This window comes from Rhinatrema bivittatum, chromosome 1, assembly GCF_901001135.1.
Source record: "Rhinatrema bivittatum chromosome 1, aRhiBiv1.1, whole genome shotgun sequence".
Classification (NCBI taxonomy): domain Eukaryota; kingdom Metazoa; phylum Chordata; class Amphibia; order Gymnophiona; family Rhinatrematidae; genus Rhinatrema; species Rhinatrema bivittatum.
Window position 1 is genome coordinate 295,132,400 of NC_042615.1, and position 17,896 is coordinate 295,150,295.

The window sequence follows — 17,896 nt, forward strand, 5'->3', positions numbered from 1 at the left end:
GGTCCAAAGAGCTTAGATGCCCACTAATGATCTTCCTCAGGTGTCCCAGGAAGATGTGACCACCACTCTTGTGCTTCCCTTTCAGTATTGGCATATTGGCAGTTTTTGAGGAGAAATTGGAGGGATCCAACCAGTGTTGGATCACAGGACTTCAAGCACTAGAGACTCATAGACTTCATTGGTAGCCTTGCAAACTAGGGTCCTACTCCTGAATGGAAACTTTTATGGCATCTGGTGGAAGGACCCTAATTAAAGTTCTTGGGAAGGCATCAAGAACCACTACATTGTTGTCAATTTTCAGTGCACTGGGGAAAACGTCCCCAAGGCACAGAAGTTCTTTGAGGTCTAGATGCCAGCAGCCAAGAGTATTCTCACAGAGACCTTGTCTTCTAGCCAGATGCAAACCGACTGAATCACCAACTGTGTTATTCTGGCTCAGAATTGAGTTTTCCTGGGGGTACATCTATGGATTTGAGGAATTCTCTAATCAGGAGGAGCCTGCAGGTCTTCCATCTGATCTATCTTTTCTTCTCCTTTGCCAAGCGAGTAGCCGAAACCATTCTCAACATCTTCCAATTAGGAATACCCCTAGAGAGATCCTGGCACTGACCATCCACAAAATCCTACAGGTGACAAATGAGAATGTGGGAGACACCCCTCCTCTGTGTCGCTGGTAAATAAGACAGACCACAATACACCGTAACCAGAAGGCTCCTGGTTCAAGAAACAACTGCCTCATGAGTCAGTTATGGTTGAATCCACTCTCAAAAAGACTAAAAGATCTAGAATCCACTCAGCACCCCTGGGGAAAGATTCTCTTACCCTTGACATAATTTGGGAGAAAAGTTTATCAGAGTGCTATGCTCAATGCCTGCATAGCATCTTATTAGCACTTTATGGGTTAGTATATATGAAACATATTGAAAGAGGTGAACAGAGTATCAGACCCTCTTTCTCAGGAGCTGCATGATTTTCTATAGTTGCTAGTAGACAAGGATATGGAATGTGGAAAACACATGGTCCAATCGACCTACACTATTTTTGAGATGGCACTGAGAATTTGTGCAGTAGGGATTGGAGCCTGCAGACTCGTATGGCTGTGAGGCTCAAACATCTGACAAGATGTCCATGAAAGGCTCACAGATGTGCCATAAAATAGAGACAATCTCTTTGGAGGTAAGGTCAAGGATGTGGTTGCTCAAATTAAGACCACTGCTCTACCTTTCAAACCTTTTTCTACTGTCACTCCAGATTCATCCTCCTCATCAGGGAGGTAGTTGAAAGGGATGCTGAGGAGACCTTTCTTCCCCCATCAGTACCAAGGACCTTGCTGTCAACCGAGATAGCAGAGGGCTCAAAGTCCACAGCTTGCATCCCAGCCATAACTTGGGATGGGATTTTGGCTGCATCCAAGGGAGCAAAGACATGATCCCAGTATCCATGCCAGAAAACCTTCCTATCAGGAGAAGGCAGAGATTTTATGTAAACAGTTGGACCAGCATAACCTTGGACACTTAGGTTCTCAGCATAATAAAAAAAATGGATACAGATGATCTGTAGTGGAAGCCCTACCAAATTATCCAACGAAAAGCTCTTATTCTGCTTTTCAACATCAGGAGCCACTACAAAAGGAACACTCCTTCCTCTTAGAGGCCAATGTGGGGAAAAGCCCCCATTCCAACAGCAGGAGGATGGTGGTGATTTTATTCCAAATATTTCCTGATTCCAAAGAAAACAGGGGGACTCCATTCCATTGTAGACCTTAAGCACTTTGAACAAATTCCTGGTAAAGGAGAAATTCAAGATGGCTTCCCTGGGCACCTTGATTATGTTCATGGAAAAAAAAGGGACTGGTTATGCACCTTGAATCTAAAGCATGTTTACACCCACATAGAGAGATTTCCAGGAAGTATCTTATATTTATCGTGGGGAAACCATACCACCAATATTGCATACTACTCAGTGCCATGTGTGTTTGCAAAATGTCTTATAATGGTGGCTGCATATTTTTACAAATTGTATTTCCCTGCCTGGACAAGTTGCTGGTTAAGAGCAGGTCTCATGGAGGGACCCTGGAATCAATGAGAGTAGAACCATCTGAGTAATGGAGTTACTAGGGTTTATCGTAAATTATCCCATCCTGATCCTTTTGATTTGGAATTTATACAAGCTCTGCTGGATACACCTGAGATCCAGGCATCAGAAGGTACATGTTGAAGATGTCAGGTCATATGGCATTGACAGTGCATGCAAATGGAGGAAATTTGTCTTCTAATGTGAGGGAAAGGCCCTAGATCCTTTCTCCTGTCTCACACAAAAATTGTTGAATACCTTCTAAATTTTTCAGAGTTTGGTCTGAAGACTCGTGTAATTGCACTGAGATGAACCCTATCACCACTATGTTGAAGTTAAAATCTCTGTATAGCCTTTCGTTATCAGATTCATGCAGGGCTTGATTTAGGTGAAGCCTCCTTCTCTGTCTTGGGACTTCAACATGGTACTCGCTCAATTGATGGAAGCTCCCTTTCAGCCATCATACTCCTGTGAGCTGAAGTAACTGACATGAAAGGTCATAATTTTGCTGGCACTCACTTTGGCACACACAGCCAGTGAGGTCCAGGCACCAGTGATTTATCCACCTTATACTAAGTTTTTTTTAATAGGGTGATTCTACGTGCACGTCCTAAGTTCTTGCCTAAGGTAGTGTTGGACTTCCACCTTAACCAGTCAATCATCATATCAACGTTTTCCCTAGGCCAAATGGCTACAAAGGTGAACAAACCTTGCGCAGTTTGGATTGCAAAAGAGCCTTAGCCTTCTGTCTGGAATGGACTGAACCCTTGAAAAGTTCATCCAGATTTCTGTTTCCTTTGACCCTCCAACAAACCTGGAATTGTTGTAGCCAAGTGCATCCTTTCTAATTGGAAAGCAGATTGCATCGCTTTCTATTATGCCCAGGCAGGTCTGACTCACTCTGGTTTGGCATGTCATTGCTCATAGTGTTAAGGACATGGCACCGTCAGTGGTCCACTTGTATCAGCTTTCATGGAAGAGATTTGCAAGGCTGCGAGGTGGAGCTTAGTTCACATCTCATTACTATTTATGGAAAAGACTCCTGGCATAACAGGTGTGGTCAGTCTGTCCTGAGCAGTCTGAGGCTTAGAATCCAATTCCATCCCCCATGCCACCAAAATCACTTTTCCTCACAGAACATACTCACCTCCTCTTGGAGTTGGTTCCTATGTATTAGCTAATTTAAAAATTGAAGGGACCCTGTGTGACATCTGACACAGGATGGAACACACATGCTTAGCAGAAGCTTTGGAGTAATTTTCATCAGCCTGACTCCATCCGATGATGTCACCCTTCCTGCAAAGTCTTGCATTCTGCCATCCTTTGGGAACATATTATAGGTAAGCAGCTTTTACTTTCTTTGATATGGAAGCTTGAGTTGGAAAAGACCCTTATGCCCTCTGATGATGAACAGCATATTAGAGATTAATTATGGAAGGTTGCGGTATAACATCTAATAAAGCTAATTTATCTTTTTGAAAATTTCCAATCACTTAAATATAAAGATCCAATTTTTCAAAATTGTTGAGGTGCATAAAGCATTTTCTTATGTACATACATGGCTCATTAGAAAATTTGCTGGTCTTTGCATGTACAAAAGTATGTGTGTAACTTTTCTGAACACAAAAAAGAGGCATTTAGAGGGGCAGATTACATACCTAATTCTAATGCTTTTTTTTTTTAATTTTTAAAGTGTGATTTCATTTTCAGGTATTGAAAGCTCCTCTACAACCAGCAGCGCTTCTCCTGTGCCGAACAGTTATGACAGTCTGGAAGGAGGAGGATACTCAGGTAAACTACTAATCATGCTTCATTTACATTTTTAATTTTTTAAGCAAATATAGTGGAGGTGTGGGGATAGAATTATTTTCATTTCTCTGAAGTGAAGACCACCAAGTGAATTTAAGTAGTTAAGATATTAAGGGAATGTACTAAGCCATCATATCTGTCATACCAAAAGAGGGTTACTCATTACTGCTCAGTTTCACTTCTAAATGTGGATCTTAATATTTTAACAAAAATAATAGCAGAAAGACTTCAGGATATGAGCAGAAATGTAATTCACCCAGATCAACTGGGTTTTCTTGCTGGGAGATCCTCATGGACCACACCTATAGACTGGCACATTCTATATGGGAGACTAAAATGAAACAAGGAAAAAGTGCTTTTTCCTTAGGGTTCAGATAGGTCAATCGCAACGAGTGGGTTAATCACTTCTGCCAGCAGATGGAGATGGAGCAAAAGCTGATGTCACGGCTATATAGTCCCACCCCGATGACAGCCCACCAGTATTCTCCGTCTCCAACGTTCATCTGTCCCACTCATGTCTCTGGGGAGTTCTGTGAGGTGCGAGTACAGCCATTTGGTTAGGCCCTGCTTCCAGACTTCTCCCATTTTTGCATGCGGTAGGCCGAGGGGTACTTTTGCATGCCTTTTTTTTTAGCTGCAAGTGCGTCAGAGTGTGTGCCCATTCTCATTTGTGTGTGCAATTTTGCATTCTTCCTTCTTGAACCACATCTTATGCTCCCAATTTAGGTGTCGGTCCTGGGTGTCCAGTTTGGGCATCCAGTAGGACGAGTGGCTTAGGTGCGTGGTCTTGGATGCACATTTTTTGTCTGTCCATATTAGGCTTGTTTGTACACATGGGGAAGCTACACCTGAGCCTTCTTCAGGCTATGCGTTTATAGCATGGCGCCCACAATGAAGAAACCCAAGTGCCTATCTATCTGTGCTGCCTACCACATCAGAGCCACTCAGCTGGAGCTTTCTTTAAGCCTATGTCAACACTGCTGGATGCTTGGAGATTTGCCTCCTTCCAATTTTGCCAACGATGGTCCACCTCCTCGGTCTGAAGGGAGTGATAATGAGAGAGACACTGCAGGGGTGTCTCCTCCCATAATTGGTCTGCGGGTCAAGTCCTTAGGGCAGCGGTTCTCAACCGGTGTGTCGCGACACCCTAGTGTGTCGCCAAGCACCGGCTGCTGTCTCGCGTGTTCCCGGTCTCACCCGCTGCTCTTTCTTCCCTGCTGCCGTTGCCGCTGGGCTATCAGCACATTCAAGCCCAGCGGGAACGGCAGCGGCACTAAAAGAAGCTGTGGCACTTGTGGCTGGGCCTTTTCTTCTTCCCGCACCCCCCCCCCCCCCCGTGACCCGGAACAGGAAGTGATACGCGGTGCGCGGGAAGGAGAAAGAGCCGGCCCGTGCCACGTGATAAAGTAGCAGCAGCAGCATCGGCCCCCGGGCAATCGAAGCAGCCGGTAATCGAAAAAGGAGAGAGCAGCAGGAGCCTCCCGCGGTCGATGGAATTCTACTTTCTTGGCCTGCGGGGGCTGGAGGAGGAGGCTGCTGCAGCTAACATTTGTGCTCGGGGAGGGGCGGGGAAGAGGAAGTGAGTGAGAGAAAGAAGCAGCCAGCCTGCGTGTGATTGAGAGCATGTGTGTGAGTGAAAGAAACTGGTCAGAGAGCTGATGTATGTGTATATGTGAGAGACAGTGAAAGTGACTGCTCAAGGACATGACTGATGTGTATGTGAGAGTGTGAGACATTAGTCAGGGAGGTGACTGATGTGTGTGTGTGTGTGTGAGAGAGAAAAAGCATTGAAGTGAGAAATCTGGGTATGTGAGAAAGCATGGGAGTAAGAAGCCTGGTGGGGTGGGGGTGGGGTGTGAAAAAAAGCATGGGAGTGAGAAGCCTGTGTGTGTGTGCATGCATGAGAGCGAGAGACTGGTTGGTAAGGTGACGGGGGTGTGTGAGAGAAAGAGACTGGTGTGTGTGAATATGAGAGAGAGAATGTGATTCAGGGAATGAGAAGCTTGTGCAGTGGAGAGCGAGCATGGAAATGAGAGAGAGACTGGTGTGTGTGTGTGTGTATATGTGTGTGTGTAACAGAGAGAAAGTGATTATGGGCATGAGAAGCCTGTGCATGTGAAGAGAGTGAGCATGGGAGTGAGAAACCTGGGTGTGTGTGAGACACAGCATGTGAGGGAGAAGCCTGTATATGTAAGACAGAACATGGAAGTGGGAAGCCTGTGTGTGTATGCATGAGAGAGATCAGGTGACTGGTGTGTGTGTGTGTGTGTGAGAGAAAGAAAGTGATTATGGGAATGAGAAACCTGTGCATGTGAAGAGTGAGCATGGGAGTGAGAAACCTGGGTGTGTGTGAGACACAGCATGTGAGTGAGAAGCCTGTATATCTGAAAGAACATGGGAGTGGGAAGCCTGTGTGTGTGTGTATGCATGAGAGAGATCAGGTGACTGGTGTGTGTGTGTGTGTGAGAGAGAAAGAAATTGATTATGGGAATGAGAAGCCTGTGCATGTGGAGAGAACAAGCATGGGAGTGAGAGACTGGTGAGTGTGTGTGAGACAGAGAAAATGATTATGAGAGTGAGAAACCCGTATATGTAAGTAGAACACGGGAGTGGGAAGCCTGTGTGTGTGTATGGCATGAAAGAAACTTTTCAGGAAGGTGACTGGTGTGTGTGTCAAAGACTGGGAGATGATTAGTGTGTGAGAGACAGAAACTGGTCATGGGGGCATGACTGGTATGGTGTGTGTGTGAGAGAGACATGGGCATTAAGGAAGAGGACCATGAGTATAGAGCTTAGCCTCTACTGCTGCTTCTGCTGTGTGTTACGGCCTGCATGGAAGAGGAGTAGGAGAGCTGCTGGAGGGGGTAAGTAAAGGTGGCTTTTTAAGTTTATTTTTCTTGATTGACTGCCATTTTAATTATTTAATATTATGTGATGTGTCTGCTTTTTTTGAAATATTTTATTGGTGTTTGGAGAATTTTTAATAGTTTTTATGAGTTTTTAATTGTTGGATGTTATTCTGTTCATAGCTGTTTAGAAACATTTATTCTGCTTATTAGTATAGCTTTACAATTATTTCTGTGTGGGGATCTATAGCTGCTTGCTAGTTCTGTTTTCCTAATAAGAGGTGTATTGGTTTTTAGGGCCTGATTTAATATTTATAGTGTTGCCTTTTCATAGATAGGGTTGCTCCTGTTTGAGTGTATTCCATAATACAGGTGTAACTGTGTGCGGATTAGTTTATGTGCATTACTACAGATCCTGGGAGTATGTTAGGTCGGTTCTGTGTCTATTACCGAGATGAAATATTTTACTAGCATGTAAGAGTTTTATCAGTCTTATTTGTTGTGTTTTCTCAAGAGGACATGCATTGGTGGTAAACTGCTGTCTTTTCATAAGTAGGGCTATTGAGCCTGGAAGTAGAAGGAGTTTGAGTTGCTGTTACTGAGATGACACAGAACCAGAATATCTTTTTTGTAGGGTGAGTTGTATGGGGAATGTCATAATTCTGCTTTACATCCATTATTGTGGGTCAGGGGGGTTCCCGTGGATGCAAACTGTACTTTTACATCTAGCCCCGTGACGATCATGGGTCAGTGTGTCACGCATGTGAGAACCATCTGTCAGGTGTGTCCCGACAGAAAAAAGGTTGAGAACCACTGCCTTAGGGGATACTGGCTTGTAGGACGTCAGGTTTGGGCCTGGAATGGACCCGGCCTCTTTTTCCTGGGTGGAATTCTTCCAGGGATTGCAGACATTTCTACAGGGCCGGTCTGCTGAAGCGGCAGTTCCTACTAAGGTAGGTCCAGGTGCTCTTACATAACATATAGAAACATAGAAATGACGGCAGAAGAAGACCAAATGGCCCATCTAGTCTGCCCAGCAAGCTTCACACATATTTTCTCTCATACTTATCTGTTTCTCTTAGCTCTTGGTTCTATTTCCCTTCCACCCCCACCTTTAATGTAGAGAGCAGTGATGGAGCTGCATCCAAGTGAAATATCTAGCTTGATTCGTTAGGGGTAGTAGCCGCCGCAAAAAGCAAGCTGCACCCATGCTTATTTGTTTTACCCAGACTATGTTATTAGCCCTTACTGGTTGTTTTTCTTCTCCCCTGCCGTTGAAGCAGGGAGCTATGCTGGATATGCGTGACGTATAAGTCTTCTCCCATGCCGTTGAAGCAGAGAGCCATGCTGGATGTGCATCGAAAGTGAAGTATCAGGCACATTTGGTTTGGGGTAGTAACCGCCGTAACAAGCCAGCTACTCCCCGCTTTGTGAGTGCGAATCCTCTTTTCTTCTCCCCTGCCGTTGAAGCAGAGAGCTCTGCTGGATGTGTGAAGTATCAGTTTTTCTTCTCCCCTGCCGTTGAATCAGAGAACTTTGCTGTATATGCATTGAAAGTGAAGTATCAGGCTTATTTGATTTGGGGTAGTAACCGCCGTAACAAGCCAGCTACTCCCCTCTTTGTGAGTGTGAATCCTTTTTTCCACATTTCCTCTTGCTGTTGAAGCTTAGAGCGATGTTGGAGTCACCGTAAGCCTGTGTATGTTTATTTAATAAGGGTATTGACTCCAGGCAGTAGCCATCATTCTGGCGAGTCACCCACTCTTCATTGGCAGCCTCTTGACTTTATGGATCCACAGTGTTTATCCCACGCCCCTTTGAAGTCCTTCACAGTTCTGGTCTTCACCACATCCTCCGGAAGGGCATTCCAGGCATCCACCACCCTCTCCGTGAAGAAATACTTCCTGACATTGGTTCTGAATCTTCCTCCCTGGAGCTTCAAATCGTGACCCCTGGTTCTGCTGATTTTTTTCCTTCGGAAAAGGTTTGTCGTTGTCTTTTGATCATTAACACCTTTCAAGTATCTGAAAGTCTGTATCATATCACCTCTGCTCCTCCTTTCCTCCAGGGTGTACATATTTAGATTCTTCAGTCTCTCCTCGTACGTCATCCGATGAAGATCCTCCACCTTCCTGGTCGCCCTTCTCTGTACTGCCTCCATCTTGTCTTTGTCTTTTTGAAGGTACGGTCTCCAGAACTGAACACAGTACTCCAGGTGAGGCCTCACCAAGGACCTGACCAAGGGAATAATCACTTCCCTTTTCTTACTTGATATTCCTCTCTCTATGCAGCCCAGCATTCTTCTGGCTTTAGCTATCGCCTTGTCGCATTGTTTCGCCGACTTCAGATCATTAGACACCATCACCCCAAGGTCCCTCTCCTGCTCCGTGCACATCAGCCTTTCCCCCCCCATCGAATACAGTTCATTCGGATTTCCACTCCCCATATGCATGACTTTGCACTTCTTGGCATTGAATCTCAGCTGCCATATCTTCAACCACTCTTCCAGTTTCCTTAGATCCCGTCTCATTCTCTCCACTCCTTCCGGCGTGTCCACTCTGTTGCAGATCTTAGTGTCATCCGCAAAAAGACAAACCTTACCTTCTATCCCGTCCGCAATGTCGCTCACAAAGATATTGAACAGGACCGGTCCCAACACCGATCCTTGCGGTACACCACTTAAAACCGCTCTCTCTTCAGAGAAGCTTCCATTTACCATCACACATTGTCTTCTGTCCGTCAACCAATTTGCAATCCAGGTCACCACCTCGGCACTCACTCCCAAGCTTCTCGTTTTATTCACCAGTCTCCTGTGCGGAACCGTATCAAAAGCTTTGCTGAAATCCAAGTATATGATATCGAGTGCTCTTCCTCTATCCAATTCCTTGGTTACCCAGTCAAAAAAGTCAATCAGATTTGTCTGACAGGATCTTCCTCTGGTGAATCCATGCTGCCTCTGGTCCATCAATTCTCCGGACTGTAGATAGTTCACTATTCTCTCTTTCAACAGTGACTCCATTACTTTTCCCACCACTGAAGTGAGGCTAACTGGTCTGTAGTTACCAGCCTCCTCTCTGTTCCCACTCTTCTGAAGAGGGACCACCACCGCTCTTCTCCAATCACTCGGCACCACTCCCGTTTCTAGGGATCTATTGAACAGGTCGCACAGCGGTCCCGCCAGCACATCTCTGAGCTCCCTCAGTATCCTTGGATGAATCCCATCAGGCCCCATGGCTTTGTCCACTTTCAGATTCTTTAGCTCTTCCCATACATTATCTACTGTAAATGGATTTTCCTCTGTTCCGCTTCCCTCCAGTTTCTTGTTGTGTAGAGATGGTCCTTCTCCAGGGTCTTCTTTAGTGAACACAGAGCTGAAGTATTCGTTTAATATTTCTGCCATTTCTTCGTCTCCCTCCACACATTGATCATTTCCACCTTTCAATTTCACTATACCACTTTGGACTTTTCTCTTTTCGCTGATGTATCTGAAAAATGTTTTGTCACCATATTTTATCTCCTTGGCAATCCTCTCTTCTGCTTGACTTTTTGCCAACTTGATTAATTTCTTAGTCTCCCTCAGTTGAATCAGATATTCTTCTCTGTGCTCCTCCCTTTGGGATCTTTTGTATTTCTTGTATGCAGTTCTTTTAGCTTTAATTTTGTCAGCCACCTCCTTTGAGAACCAGATAGGTTTCATTTTTCTTTTGCTTTTCTTTACAATTCTAACATATAGAGCAGTTGCCTTGGCGATTGCTCCTTTTAGATTGGTCCACTGTTGATCCACATCGCTCTCATTTTCCCATCCATTTAGTTCTTCCTCTAGGTACTTCCCCATTTCCTCAAAGTCTGTGTTTTTGAACTGTAAAACTCGGGTCTTTGTGGTTCTTTTCCCTATTCTTTTAGTGATATTAAACCATACCGTTTGATGATCACTGGTGCTGAGGTGGGCGCCCACCTTGACATCAGAGACAATTTCTCCATTATTGAGCACTAAGTCGAGAATAGTTCCTTCTCTCGTGGGTTTCAATACCATTTGTTTGAACAAAGATACTTGCATGGCATCCAGTATTGCTCTACTGTTTTTAGATTCTGCAGATGGGATTTTCCAGTCTACATCTGGCATATTAAAGTCACCAATGATCACCACTTCCCCTTTCTTACCTATCTTATGGATGTCTTCAACCAGATCTCTGTCCAGCTCTTCCTTTTGGTTTGGAGGCCTGTAAACCACTCCACTTGAGTGCTCCTCCGCCTGTCTCCATGGTCAGGTGCCATAGTGCGGTCTGACAGAGCTTGAATGCAGGTGGATCAGGATGCTACCAATGATGATGGTGTGGATTCTCCTGGTGAGGAAGGAGATATTCCCCCAGATTTGGAGCCATATAGAACTCTGTTTCTTTCAGAGAGATGAGTTGCCGGGTCTGATATCTTAGACCGTGAAGACCCTTGGAATGGCTGAACCTGACTCCTTGGGGACGCAGAAGGAAGATCCTATTTTGGTCACCCAGCGCAAGGCTTCTTGTTTCTTTTCCCTCTTGGATGCAATCCAGGAATTGATTGATCTGCAATGGAATGCACCAGAAGGTTCCTTTAAAGGAGGATGCTTATTAGCGGGTTTATACCCCTTGGATCTGCAGGCCAGAGAGCAGATGTGCTTCCCAAAGGTGGATGCCTTGGTGTATTCTGTCATGAAATGTACCACCATCCCAATAGAGAGAGGTGTGGCTCAGGATAGGAGGATTAAGGCTATCCTGAAGTAAGCCTTTGAGGTAGTGACAATGAACTTGCAAATTTCTTCTTGTTGCTTCTTGGTAGCTTGGGCTACCTTGTGGCTTTTTCAAGAGTCTGATGGTGTTGGGTCCAATTTAGGACCTATGGTAGAACCGGGTCCCCACCACCTTGGCTGATGTAAGCAGTGACTTGATACGCACAGTTGCCAGAGGAGCCTCTTCAGTTATTGCGGCCAGACGACAGCTGTGGTTGCGCAACTGGTCCGCAGTTACTATTTCTTCAGTTATGAATAAAAACCTTTATTGAAAAATATAACAAATGTGTAAGAAGTGGCCAGACCCAAAGTTTTCTTAATGTCAGCACTGAGCAAGTGCTTGTTGTTAGGTGCTGTTTCTCTTGTGAGTAGCAATAAGAACAGTTGAATTGCTTTGTCTTGCTTCAGTAATCCCCAATGCCAAATGATCATTATGCTTTTTCTTTTTAATCTTTAGACATCCTTTCTTCACCTGTTAATAGTTTAACTCCTACTTCCTCAATATCCCATGCTAAGCCTTTTGGCTATGGATATCCATTGCTTACACCAGGCTATCAGACTGCAGCCCCTCCAGTGTCTGGCACAGCATCAAATAACCCAGCTGGTCATCCTGGATATCAGCAGTATGTACAGGTGAGGTTATTACTTTCAGAAGGAATTATTTGCTGAGCATGTAAAATTGTGAGTTGTAACCATACTTCTTATTCAACAAATTAAGCTTTTAAAAAAAATTGTATCTATTTCTCAGTATTGTATGTTTGTATTGGCTTTAATATATTAGGAACCACAAATTCATATGCTGTGGATATGCACAAGACTGAATAAGTTTTAATACAATATTCTACCAAAGAAATCTGACCCTGGGACCTTTCTCCCAGTATATATTTCTGGCCTTTGTCTGGCATGGGAGCAAGTAAAAAGCTTGCAAAGAAATGTTTAAAAAATGGTGGTGCATTGCTTTTTCATAAGCCCAGACTGTTTAGATCTGATACTTTAAAACTGCAACTTGTGAAATATATGGTGAGCAACACTGTCATCACACAAAATAAGGGTTACTCTTTGGCAAAATAATTCCTAGGAGGTTTAAAAGTACACTTAACTACAGTAAGAAGTGCAAATCTCAAACATATACAGAAGATACATAAACTTTGAAATCTGGAATGTAGAGGGACTGGCTGCTGTAAAATAAAGATAGGTAGGTATTAAGGAACTTGAACTATCAATATAAATTCTGTGTTTTATTTTCAAGCATTGGGGAGTTGGGGGAATAGCCAGTTGCTCTTAGCAATAGTCAGTTGGGTTCCACCTTTTAAATGATTAACACACTTCATCTAGATTGTTGACTAATTTTCAAGTGATTTTATTTGTACTAATGTGTAATATCTGTTATAATGAGCATGTTTATAAAAAGAAACAATTTGGGGAAAAAGAGCAGCGGAAAAAAATAGCATCTCATTTTAAACAGAATATCGCATGGCAAAGGTCACTGAGAAATTGCAGATTATATTTATTTATTTATTTATTTATTTACAAGTTTTTATATACCGTCATTAAGTTATTTACCATCATAACGGTTTACAGTAGGGCACATATATCAAAGAAAATATAGATCATACTTTACATAGAGGGTGCCATAATCATTTGGTAACAAAACGATATTAAGTATAATATGGTTTATGACGTGGAATTTACATTCATGAAATTCTCATGGGGGATTGTATGTTTTATTGCTATTCAACCTGTCGGTTTGAATACAATTATCAGAGGGATAAAATAAGATTTATTCAGGACCGTTTCTTTGAAAAATTGGACTGCATCCTCTTTCAGAAACTCTGACATGCGTAGGTTTTTAGGATTGTAGATGTAGAGGTTTCATTCCTACATGAAAATTTGCTAGAGCCAATGACTTAACCTCTCTAATGCCCATAGAAGAATTGTGGAAGCTGGTGCAAAGATACTGAATCACATTTAAAAAAAACAAGGTAATTCTAAGAAGCAAGAGAAGAGGAGTGGCCTAGTGGTTAGAGCAATGGACTACAAATCAGGGAAGCCAGGGTTCAAATCCCACTGCTGCTCTTTGTGACCTTGAGCAAGTCATTTTACCTTCCATTCCCTCAGGTACAAACTTATTTAGAATAGAAAAAAAAAAGACACTTCTATTTATACATCTATTAAGAGGGTCTCCTGCATTGTAGTCAGGCTTGTGCTCTTTCACAGCAGCCACAAGAGCCTAAGAAAAAGTTCACCTTTAGAAAGTGGGGGCTTCTGTACAGGATGGTTTCTCCTGTTCTCTGCTGCAGTTTCTCTCATAACAAGATCCTGCAGTGTAGAAATGGACTGGTGCTGGAGAAAATTCAATTCTTTGCTGGTTGTGATGCCTTTTATCCAGACATTATGCAGTGTGTATGACTTTCATGAGCCTTCTGAAGGATGGGCGGGCCTGTGTGAGCTGGAACGCTTAAGTATAACAGTATCTTTGGTTAATTCTTAAACTGGTTCAAACAAAGATATGTTGAGAAAGCAACAAGGAAGGCTATCTAACAAAGCCGTGGGGGCAACAAAATGAGGATTAGAAGCCAAGATGTCAAAAATTTGATCCTTTATTGGAGACTTAAAAGATTTTAAGTCTCCAATAAAGGATCAAATTTTTGACATCTTGGCTTCTAATCCTCATTTTGTTGCCCCCAAACAAAGATATTGTAGCCTGTAGAAACCAGTGGGTCTCTGAGAGGGCACTTGAGTTAGAGCAGACAGACAAATGGAGAAACCATGATGGAAAAAGATGAAAAAGCGAATAAAGGGAAACAGCGTGTAAGTGAGAGGAAAACAGATGTAGTGGACAATATGGGAATGCATTACTGATCTGTAAGATTTCAAAAACTGTTTTTAATTGTAAACATTTTAGTTAGGCAAAATAGATTGTCTAGAGGAAGAAGTAGTAATTTGGGAAAGTCTCCATATTTGCACTTTTCTAAACTTGGCAGTATGGTGATATTCGCATTTTAAAAAGTTTTTTCTAGGTCAGATGAAATTACATATTTTAAAGAACATCTGTCAGCATTTCTTTTGAGCTTCACTTCTTTTATTAAAATACCCCTTTGTGCCACTTGCTCAACTACTTTTTTCTTTCTTCCAATATCTGATCAATAATTTGTTTGCAGTGGTTACAGACAGTGATAAGTAGGAAGAGAGCAATCAAAGCCGTGTGACCATTTCTAATTCAATTTAAGCTTCTTTTCTTGATGCAGGGTTACCGTAGTAAGAATGACCACTTGCTCATAGTTCATTTTCATTTTACTGCATGTTAGTCGCTGCTGCTTGAAGTCTTGTTTAGAAAAAAAATCAAAAAAAAAAAAGTGGCAGTGTTTTAAATAAATTTCCAAGTAACTTGTGGAAAACTGTAAATAATGATTTTGTTGAAATTTGTTAGCAGTAATGATGGGGTTATAGTAGATCACTATATTATCACATTTAGTTAATCCCAATGTATTGTGCTATCTACCCCTAGAAAGACTGAGTCATTTTATGGGCACTGCTAAGGTATTCACTCCTTTTTCCTTAATCCCCCTCTGTAACTGGTGCATTCATTCCCCAGACCATGAAACCAGGGCCTTCGTTGAATGCTGTTTGAATCCAATTGCCTGTTATGCCTTGCTGCTGAAGCAGAGAGCAGTGTTTGAAGGGGACAGGTCTGAGGCCTGGAACAAATTGTCTGTGGCAGGGCCCCCGAACTCTGATGTGTGTGGCTTTGCCCCCAAGCTGACAGGAAATTGTAGTGCCAGGGGTGGGACTACTGTGGCAGTGCAGGGTCTGGGGCAATTGCCCCCGCCTAAGGAAGGCCTTGAATGTATAACATAGTCCAGTCACCTTACGTTCTTCTTTGGCCAGTCAGAGGTAACCTTTTCTGCCCTCCCAGTCCATTTTTTGTGGTTGAGCTGTTGGTCTTGATGGTAATGTGAATGTTTCTGCTATTTTTATTGTTTTGCTTTTTTATAGCAATATCCTACTGTAAACCAGCTGTCATCTTCACTGGGAGGATTAAGTGTGCAACAGCAGCCAGATGGCTTAAGACCCATAAACCTTTCTCAGGATCGGAACATTCTGCCTAGTACTCCAGTTCAAGCTCCTGTGCCCAACTTGAATTCAGAACTCAGGAAATTAAACTGCAGTCCAGAGTATGTACCCAGCCTGTTGTCTGTAGTTGCTAACTAAAACATCATAGATGAAAAGGTATATTTTCTACACAATCGCATCATTTAAACCAGAATTGTAACAACAAGAAAAAATTCCACCCAGAACTAAAAATGTATTTTCTGGTATGCATATAACACCACCTTTGTCAAAATCCTCTTGTCTGGAAAATTTAGTAAGAACAAACAAAAAATTATTGGGGCAACACAGACAGACAGACACACACACGAAACTGCCTTTACTTTTGGAAAGTAAGCTAATATGTTTAGGTGAAAAATTTTGCTCCTCTTTTCATGTGAATAATGTCTGAGAGACTTCTTTTCTCGTTTGAATGACTTGCACATTTTTTCTAAATATTTTTGAGATTACAGTTATACAAAAAACATTGCTTGTGAAATAGGAATAGTACTGAAGAAATAGGTGCAAGTGACTGATGGAAAAATAACCAGAAAGATGTTTACATTGAAACAAGTTAACTCAGCAATGCAGCGTAGTCTCTTATGCCCAGCAGTGTTAGTGACCAGTAAAAGACAAGAGAATAACTTCAAGGTAGGCTCAGCCCCTCAAAATATAGTGGAAAATAACATAGTTGTGAAATATTTTTTACCACCTATTGTTCTTGGAGAATGCCACATACCAACAGGATATGTAGTCCTCACAGTTGGATGACACCATTTGATGGAATGTGGTTGGAGAAAATTTACTTCAAAGCTTTTAGCACACACTACTGAGCATGTATGTTCTGTCTGATGTCACACAGGACCCCATTCAGTTCTTATTTGTTTATTTTTAACTTTTATATACCGACATTCCTGTATAAAATACAAATCACACCGGTTTACAATAAAAACATAACTTCGCCTGTGAGCGTTACATAGAACAATCAACTTTTTCTGGTGGGCTCAATAGTCATTTTCTTTGAGGAGAATTTTGGAACATTTTTGCAATTTCTCCATGGAGCCATCTTGGTTCATCTGTTTCTTTGATCCCTTTAGTATCATGTAGATTTTCATTCATTTCTAAGTTTTATTCTTTTTTTTGTGTAGCTGCTATGTGCATCGATTTTGGTACTTTGGATAGCATCTGCTTTTTATTTTTTTAACACTGAGTTTGATTTTGCCTCACTTAGTTTTTGGTTGATGCCTCAAAAAGAAAAGGAGAACCAGTGTCAAAAAATATCCCCTGTGCCAGTCGCATTATGTCTATCACAGATCTGTATCATATATGTTTGCTCTGCTTTGGGGAAAACCACAGAGTTTTGGGTGCTTTGCATGCAGGAAAATAACTTCTAGAGGATGCTGATGAAAAAGTGCTTTGGGAAAAGCAAGTCCAGCCCATTGACATTGGAGGTATTGATATCAGTAATAAAGGACCTTTGAACTGCACCATATGCTCACAGGATGTCGAAACTAAGGAAGCATCGATCTTCCTTGAATTTGAACACCCATAGAGACCAGTGAGATGGACCATGGTCTTAACTCTATCCTTTGATTGACACCGGCATTGAGGAGTACTGATGCCTAGCATTGAGCAAAGGCTAAGGAGTATCAGCACTGGTCCCTGTTAGTGCACAATGCTGAGAGCAGGGGGATTTTGGCTACTGCCATAAGTGTTCTGCGAGGGCCCAGATGTCAGTGACCAAATTCCTTCAGGTGTCCCAAGAACATGTTGACCACTCCTGCTTCCTATGCAGTTATTTGTAATGGCAGATTTTGAGGAGGAGTTGGAATGACAGATCTATGTAGCTTTGGGTGACAGGGTTGTAAGTATTAGTGCATCAGTATCATTGATAGCCTTGCAGGTTGAAGTCCTGCTGGAGAGATTTATGGTATCTGGTGGAAGGAACCCATTCCTGGAGAGAGGCATCAGGAACTATACAGCACTGTTAATTTCATGTGGTTGGAGTGGGGGGGGGGGGGGGGAAGCTTCTCCAAGGCACAGAAATGCTTTAGAGTTTATTCACCAACAGTTATGCAATACTCTGAAAGGCCTTGTCTTCTAGTCAGATGCACACTCGGGCTACACTGCCAACCTATGATTCTGACTCGGGGTCTTGGGGTACACATGGATCTGAGGACTGCTCTGATCAGTTCTCCCCTTAAACTCATCTCCTCCTCAGGAAAGGAGAAAACCTCCAGAAAACCTGTCCTTCTCATTTGCCAATTTTGTGAAGAGAACTGTGGAGACTATTCCTTTTACTTTACAGGAGGAG

At 42.7% G+C, this 17,896-nt stretch overlaps 1 protein-coding gene across 1 annotated transcript in view; it reads left to right on the forward strand.

The window, feature by feature from the left end:
* Positions 1-17,896, forward strand: part of SEC24B (SEC24 homolog B, COPII coat complex component) — a 335,324-nt gene that overhangs the window by 149,519 nt on the left and 167,909 nt on the right. The window contains 3 exon segments of the mRNA XM_029596557.1: positions 3,784-3,864; positions 11,951-12,126; positions 15,490-15,668. Coding sequence (XP_029452417.1) covers positions 3,784-3,864; positions 11,951-12,126; positions 15,490-15,668 — 436 coding nt within the window.